The sequence below is a fragment of the Parasteatoda tepidariorum genome, chromosome 10, assembly GCF_043381705.1.
Source record: "Parasteatoda tepidariorum isolate YZ-2023 chromosome 10, CAS_Ptep_4.0, whole genome shotgun sequence".
Lineage (NCBI taxonomy): Eukaryota > Metazoa > Arthropoda > Arachnida > Araneae > Theridiidae > Parasteatoda > Parasteatoda tepidariorum.
This window is the reverse complement of record NC_092213.1, coordinates 11,464,288-11,473,075: the sequence shown is the minus strand read 5'-3', so window position 1 is coordinate 11,473,075 and position 8,788 is coordinate 11,464,288. Positions and strand designations below refer to the sequence as shown.

The window sequence follows — 8,788 nt, the reverse complement described above, 5'->3', positions numbered from 1 at the left end:
AGAGCTTATCCACTGTTCCCTGATATTGCTGAGATGACCTAGGCTGTAAATAGCACATGTGCAGCAGCGATGAAGAAGTGACTAGCAAGTTACTGCTCAGCCTTCCCCTAGGAAATAGTTCTGAATTCATACCATAAAGAAAAAGTAATCTCTCCTAATAAACTACAGCATTTATTCAATTGTTGATAACAATAGTTTGTTAGATATTTGATAATTGAAAACTAGTAACTGTACTAGCTCACTTTTTTATGTTTGATCACACTGCTATTTTCACTACGTGTTATTTTTTCTCAATTTACCCACGTTAATTATTTACTAAGCAGATTGTTATTACTTATTAAAATATTGAATAGAATTAAATTTAACCCGATTTCAAGTTTATATGACAATTTGTTTCAAGGTTATGAGCATTTTTATGTAGCTGTTTATAGTTCACTACTGCAAAAATTAGCGATTTTCGGAAATCTTAAATGTTTTAGAAATAAGTCAGTATAGTTTCTTATGCAATTTTAATGCTGAATTGAATAAAATCAATTGCAAATAAAGACATTTAATGTTAAAAGTAATATGCAATTTTTTGAATTTCATCTTAAGGGATGTGTTTTTATATTTGAACAAATGTTTGTAACAACTAGCTATTAGTTTTATTCTGCTTGGTATTATAAATTATATAGGAGATCAATACTCAACTTATTTTAAAAGTATTATTTCAAATCATTCTCTCTTAGACATTTTCCTCACATAAAATTACTCACAACTTTAAAATAAATGCTCCTTATCAACTTGTAATTTGTTCTATTCGATTGAGTGCAAAAAAAAATAAAAATTGGTACATAACTTTAAGATTTAATTCATTAGACGATTGTTGATTCTTGATTACATTTATTAAAAAATATTAAAATAACTATTTTTTAGGAAACTCTTATGTAATTGACAATAACGGAAGTCCTTTTCAGATTCAGCGTCTAAAATTTATAAACAAGCTATTAGTTTCATAAAGTCTGACAAAAAGTTTAAAAATATATAGACTAGGTTTATTGAGTTTAAAGATTTGTAAGAAAAGAAGGAAAGAAAATATAATTATCAAACTTACAAGTACCATAATGATACCAAATGTATAGAAAAATACAAAGTGTTAAAATTGCATATTAAGATTGGAATTATATCTTTGAATTTCTGTAAATGTAGTTAATGTTAGTACTGACTTCAGTGTACTTTATTTTGTGGCTGTGGTACCTGTCATGCTTTTTAGCTATGAGGATTGAACAGAAATGGCAGAAGAGTACTACTATTTATCTGGAAAAAAAATTAACTTCATCCAGTTAATTTAAACCATCAAAAAAATAATTTTAATAGTTTAAAACCTTCCACTATTATTGCAAATATGACTTAATTACTAATTCTTTTTTTTTTTCTTTTAGGTTCCAATAATTACAAGTTTCAACAGGTAGACGGAAACAGTATTTAAAATAATTTTGTTGATTTGTAAAAAAATAAAATTTTAGTTTTAAATAAAAGTATTTGAATTTCAGCTGACTAATTATTTAAATTTGTAGTTTTATAGCTTAAGAAGTTCAAGCACATTAGACAACTATTTTCTGAAAATATGAGTTCCCATAAATAGTTTTTACTAATTGTAGAATTTGGATAAGTGTTATTTTAAGATGATTTAATGAAATCTATTAAAATTACAGAAGAATTATGCATTTAAAACCTTCTTTTATAACTTAACAAAAGAAGCAATTACTGCCGAAGGTTTAATATTAAAAGCTTCAGATTGATAAATGAAGATCTCTACTAGTGAAAAAATGTAATGAGATACATTATTCTTCATATAATATAGATAATATCTTTATATATATATTATATTTTTTATATAGTGAGGTTAAAAATTAATCAACTAGGTGAACACCTCACATTCTTAAGTACTGAAAAAACAGCTTTAGGTTGAGCTACATAAGCCTGAAGTGTAAAATGTCGCATCTTCGGATGATAAATTAATACTTCTAAAAATACTTAAGGTAGAACATGGAACACGAAAAAAATAACCTTTCCAAGTGTTGAAAATACACTTCAGGTTGATTTATCACAACCAGCAGTGTAAAACGACGCCCCATTGGTTGATAAATATATACCTCTACAAGCACAAAATTATATACCTGAGGTTGAAAAATAATTACCTGAGGTAGAACAAAATGCACCTGAGGTTGATTTATAATAACCTGAAGTGTAAAATGATATACCTTAGGTTGTTGAAAAAATACTTCCACAAGTGCAAAAAAATATACTTCAGACTGATAAGTAATAACCTAAGGTTGAAAATAAAACACTTTAAAGTAGTAAATATCTACCTCTCCACAGATGTAAAATTAAACACCTCAGGTTGAAACATATATACCTCTTAAGGTATATTTAAGGTATATTTGAGGTAGATTTTGAGGTATTCATTTGCACCCTTTTCAACCTTAACGAAGTATTTAAATAACAACCTCCTTTATACCTTTCAAATATACCTCGTTGATACCTCATTTATACCTCGATTTTTTCATAAGGGATATGACATAATGCTAGTATTTTTCACTGGTCATTCAAAATTTTATTCAGAAAAATTAGTTATGACTAATAAATTTATTCATTAATCAAATTTGTCTAATGAATGATGAATTATGAATAAATTTGCATATGAATTCAGAACAAATTTATTTCGAATAAATTTAGTCACGAATAAAATTTCCGTGAAAGATGCTCGGCACTGTCTCCTACCCACTTTCTGGCAGCAAGCAAGTGATGCTTGACTTCGGTGCTTAACTGGCAACCATGCCAATTCCAAGATGCGAACAAAAGACTTGGTTAGCCAGCGAAAAATTTCCCAATCCGCGAAAATTTTCCAACATTTCTATAGAAATCGCATATGCAATTTTTTGCCATGCAGTAGTAGCGACATCTACTGGTCATAAACTGTTCCAAGATCCTGGAGATCAGGTGCGTTGTTGTTGTTAATTTACGTCGCACTAGAGCTGCACAATGGGCTATTGGCGACGGTCTGGGAAACATCCCGGAGGATGATCCGAAGACATGCCATCACAATTTTGATCCTCTGCGGAGGGGATGGCGCCCCCGCTTCGGTAGCCCGACGACCTGCGCGCGAAGTCGAGCACTTTACGGTAGCACAGTTTAACGAGGACCAATACCGCACACCCTCGGTCTCTACGCAGACTGATCCAAGTGGTCACCCACCCGCACACTGACCGTAGCCAGTGATGCTTGACTTCGGTGATCTGCTGGGAACCGTGTCTTAACGATCAGTCCACTGCGGGACATCAGGTGCGTAGAAATAAGCGACCAATAACGTAAACAACAACTTTTACCGCCAACTGCAATTATGCACTTGCTTGTTTAAAAATTCTTTACGGTGATAAACTAAATTAAAACAGAGTGGCTGATAGTTAAAACTTTTTATATTAGTGGGAAATTTATTTCTTGCAGTTCATGTAATCAGACTTTTTTATCAAATTGCTCATGCAGTATGGAAAAAAAAAGTTTTTCTCAGAAAAGTGAACTTGTTTTAAATAGTGTTATTCATCCTGTAAGAAAATTTTTTTCCTGTAATATATGTAATAAGAGTTTTTCAGAAGAAAGTTCACTGACTAAACATAGTCTTGTTCATGCTGGTGAAAAACATTATTCGTGTGGTATATGTAATAACAGTTTTTCACGAAAAGAACATCTGATAAGACACGGCCGTTTACATACTGGTGAAAAACCTTATTCTTGTAGTATATGTGATAAGAGTTTTTCAAAAAAAAATGCACTGACTATACACAGTCTTGTTCATACTGGTGAGAAACCGTATTTTTGTAGTGTATGTAATAAGAGTTTTTCACAAAAATGTCATCTGATAATACACCGCCGTGTTCATACTGGTGAAAAACCTTATTCCTGTATTATATGTAATAAAAGTTTTACAGGAAGAAGTGCACTGAATAAACATAGTCTTGTTCATACTGGTGAAAAACCTTATTCTTGTAGTATATGTAATAAGAGTTTTTCAGAAAGACGTATACTGACTAAACACAGTCTTGTTCATACTGGTGAAAAACTTTATTCTTGTAGTATATGTAAGAAAAGTTTTTCACAAAAATGCCATCTGATAATACACTGTCGTGTTCATAATGGTGAAAAACCTTATTCTTGTAGTATATGTAATAAGAGTTTTTCAAAAAGAGGTACACTGACTAAACACAGTCGTGTTCATACTGGTGAAAGACCTTATTCTTGTAGTATATGTAGTAAGAGTTTTTCAGATAGAAGTACACTGAATAAACACAGGCTTGTTCATACTGGTGAAAAACCTTATTCTTGTAGTATATGTAATAAAAGTTTTTCGGAAAGGAGTGCACTGACTAAACACAGTCGTGTTCATACTGGTGAAAAACCTTATTCTTGTAGTATATGTAAGAAGAGTTTTTCAACAACAAGTACACTGACTAAACACAGTCGTGTTCATATTGGTGAAACACCTTATTCTTGTAGCATATGTAGTAAGAGTTTTTCAGCAAGAAGTACACTGACTAAACACGGGCTTGTTCATACTGGTGAAAAACCTTATTCTTGTAGTAAATGTAATAAGAGTTTTTCACGAAAATACCATCTGATAAGACACAGTCGTGTTCATGCTGTGGAGAAACTTGATTCTTGTGATATATGTAATAAAAGTTATTCACGAAAAGATCATCTGACTAAACATGTTCTTGCTCACACTGTTTAGAAGCTATATTCTTGTATTTGTAAAAATTATTCTCACTTAAGGACTATCCAGGTAATCACAGTTGTATTCATACTTGTTTTGTAGCATATGTAAAAAGAGTTCTTCTCAAAAGGCTGACTTTGCTTTTTCTGTTTGTATTCACATTAGAGAGGAAACCTTTTTGTTGTAGCATAATGTAATAAGAGTTTATCTCAAAAACGTCTTCTTACTAAATACAATCTTTTTCAGAAAAGTGATACGCCATATTTTGGAAGTATATTTTAAATGAATTTTCAATAATACTGATCTAAATTTTTACATTCGAGTTCATACTCGTGAGGAACCTTATTCTAGTTATATATGCAGTAAATGTTTCTGAACAAAAATTAATCTTACTAATCATATATTTATTGATACCGGTAGGGAGCCTTATTCTATAATTTCATACTTATACTGTGTATTTTGACATAATGGATACAGAAATAAAGTTTAGAAAAATTGTGAAAGATGCTTTTTTAAAGTTTATTATTTTTAGTACTATTTCCATATCTTGTACAAAATATTTCTATTTTTCTTATTGTTTACATTCAATTAAAATAAAATGCCCTTACATTAAAATTGCATTTGCAAATTTCTTAATGAAATAAATTTTAAAATTTTGTAACAGACATTCTACAAAATCTATTCTTATTTTTTAAGAATTTTTTGAAAGCAAATTAGTGTTGTAGCAATTATAATAATGTTAAGTGATTTATCCTCATATTTTTTGTAAATGTTCAACTTTGTTAGCAATCAAGTTTCTAATGTTGAATAACCTAGTTTTTGTTGTGTATGTAATAAAATATCGTCCCAAAATAGATAGTTTTTTTGTTGCTCATAGTCATGTTCATTTTTTTTTTTATATTGTTGCTCATAGTCATCTTTATTTCATTCGTGTCCATTTTTTTTAATAATTTTTCTGTCCACTTGATAGGAAAATAATTATAAATACTCTTAAATTGCCATAGTTCTGAATAAAATTATCAAAAGTATTGAGTACTAGCCGCCTTTAGCGGTGAGCTTGATCACCTTTCCAAATTATTTAGTACAACTTACATTGCCCTATAGTAATGGAGGGAGCACTTTCAGCTTTTGAAATTTTTTTAAAATCTTTCAAAAAGTACTGAGCATGGATTATTTTGTTATTTAGAGATGTTTATGTCAGGAAATTTGCCATACTTATCAATAAGTTTCAAAGCTTTCACAGGCTTAAAGGAGCGATAATAAATTACGAACTAAAACAAGTATTTTTGAACACCCTATGACAGAAAAATATAGCCATAAGCTTGTAACTTGCTTTGACCACTTCAGTTGTTATTTTTTATCGATGAATAACATTTCGTAAACCTAGCTAAAGTATATATATATATATAAAACAAAAATTTGGCTATAATATAAAAAAATTTTCAGAACAATTTCTAATCATTAAAAAAAAATTTATTTTATATTTTTTTATTTATTTATTAAAGATAAAATTCCTTACAAATTGTGCAAATTCTGAGCATTTAAACTAGTTCTTTCATACCTCACATGCGCTGAGAAAAGGTATAAAAAAAAATTTTCATAAAATTTCGCAGTTAATTGCTTTCTGTGTCTAATGAAATAGACTGATTCGAATATCTTTCACATTTAAAAAGTTTTTAGCAATTTTCTGCTCAGTTTTTGTACTTTTTCAAAGAAACCTCTGAATGATAATGAGTTTCCCACAAATTTTATTTTGTACTATTAAATAAGATTTATTCAAAAGGATAGCAGCATTTTGGGGGATCATCCTCCATGAAAGTATGTTTTCTTTCTTTACATCATCACATTTTAATGTACTATTGTAAGGTATCATTTGTTGTTTAATTTTGTCTTATGATGCAAAATGTAATTTTTTTGAAACCCCTTATCATTTAGAAGCTAGGTTTGTGGAAATTTTATGCAATAATTACTAATAAGCACCAAAGTAATAAGTACAAGTTACACGCTTATTGTTGTATTTTCTAGTATAGTGTATTCAAAAATATTTGTTTTCGGCCTTTCAAATCCCAGAAAGCTGTAAAATTTATTGATAAGTATAAGAAATCGCATGACCCAAACATATCCGAAGTTATAGAAGTTATAGCATTTCTTGAGAAATTTATAAAAATGTCAAAAACCGAAAGTGTTTCTTCCATTATTGTAGGTAGTGGAATAAGCTTGAAGGGTAATGAAATTCTTCTAGCAAGCTTCAGTGGCGTAGCGAGCTTAACTCGCTCCCGGGGTACAATACCTTTTTAGCGCCCCCCCCATTCGAAAACCATATAATATTATATGTAAAACATGCTCCAAATTAATAAATAAATAAATTAAAATAAATAAAGTCATAGGCACAAGCTAGGCTTTAAATTTGAGACAAAAAATGTAGTTGAGAAAACAAGACTAGATTTTGAAATGTATATGATCATCTAGAATTAGTTCAAAAGATACCTATTATTTATTTTGCATATTTATAAAGAAATATTTTAAGAACACGCAGTTTTAAAACAATAAAAAAGTAAATATTTATTGTTTCTAAGCTGATACATAAATTTAATAATAATATGATTTTAATACATTATTAAAACTAATTATTATGTATAAAGTTTCCTTGCTTTTGATGAAGCAAATTTATCAATAATATCATCAAAGTTGATAAGTTAAAATTTTCTCCTTCCACACTTAAAAATGCTAGGTCACTTAGGCGATTTTGCTGAATGAACGTTTCCAGCTAGTAATTGATGCTGAGATAGTCTGGAATATTTGAAGCGTCAGGTTTGGAAAAACATCTTCTCCATACGAGATTATAAAAGTAAGAAATTCTAATGGAGTTTTAGGTTCAATTTCTTTTCTTCTGCGGAGTAACATTTTACAGTCACATAATATTTCGATTAAAGAGTTCTATTCCATTGTAAAATTCACTCAAATTTTTGCAATTTTTTTTCAAGATCGTTATCAACGTTTTCCTTGTTTAATAAGTTTTCAAAGTCTAGTAGAAATCCATACTTGAAATTAAGGTCACTTAATCGTGTACATATTTCTTGTTGGAGACGATCAAGAACACTTTTCATAACGAGAGAAATTTCACTTTCAGCGGAAAGACCAACATCTCTAGCCAATTCTCCGGGACATTTTGCGGCTTCTTCTTACACTTATTGTTGTATCAATATCCCATTTTTCGCAAAGAGACTTCGCTTTTTCTAATTGCCTCTTCACAGAGCTTGTCTCAAATTTCGGCTAGTTCAGTCACTAATGATTCAATGGAACGCTTCTCTGAAATTCATTCTAGGATCTTGTAATATGAGCAGCACACGATCCTTAAGATTTCATACCAGAAATGAACTAAAGTTATGAAACTAAAAATTACTATCATTTGCAACAGAATTGTAGCCCAGGGCTGATTGTGCTCCGGAAAAAATCCGGATTTCCGGAATTTTCGCTAGCAGTTATCCGGAAGTTTCCGGAGATCGAAGGTCCAGGCGTTTCAAAAAATCATTGATCGCAGAAGTTTCCAGATATCAAATTTTCAAGGGTGGAACTTAACACAGTTTATTTTATTCGTTTGTAAGGGAGAGCCAGAGATATACTTTATAAGCTTATATTCATGATTAATATTCATTTTTTATCAGTGAATAGTTGTTATAATCATAAACTCAAGAAAGAAAGACATATTTGTAAATTTTAATTACTTCTCCAGGTCATCATAGGTATGTGCAAAATTTTAAATATATTTTATGTAAACTAAGAAATATTGAGAAAAAGGAAGAAAAAAAACAATGTTTTAATTTTTTTCAATTTAAACCGGTTTTTTTTTTTTTTTTTAAACTCAAGAAATTTTCCGGAATTTTGATCTGGGCTCACTATCACCCCTGGTAGCCTCACTTCTGGTGTCACTTGTAGTGGTAGTGTCCTCTGCTAATTTTTCTAATAGTTCTACTATACTCTTCAGCCCATCGACGATAGCACCGTCGTTACGCATGAGCACACTCAGGAGGCCCTTGA

The 8,788-nt window shown here is 30.2% G+C and overlaps 1 protein-coding gene across 1 annotated transcript; it reads left to right on the top strand.

The window, feature by feature from the left end:
• Positions 1 to 3,526: 3,526 nt before the first annotated feature.
• On the top strand, positions 3,527 to 4,768 carry LOC122269714 (zinc finger protein 271-like). The gene has a single exon (XM_043044084.2). It carries the CDS (start codon positions 3,527 to 3,529, stop codon positions 4,766 to 4,768), a length of 1,242 nt encoding a protein of 413 aa, XP_042900018.1.
• Positions 4,769 to 8,788: the final 4,020 nt, after the last annotated feature.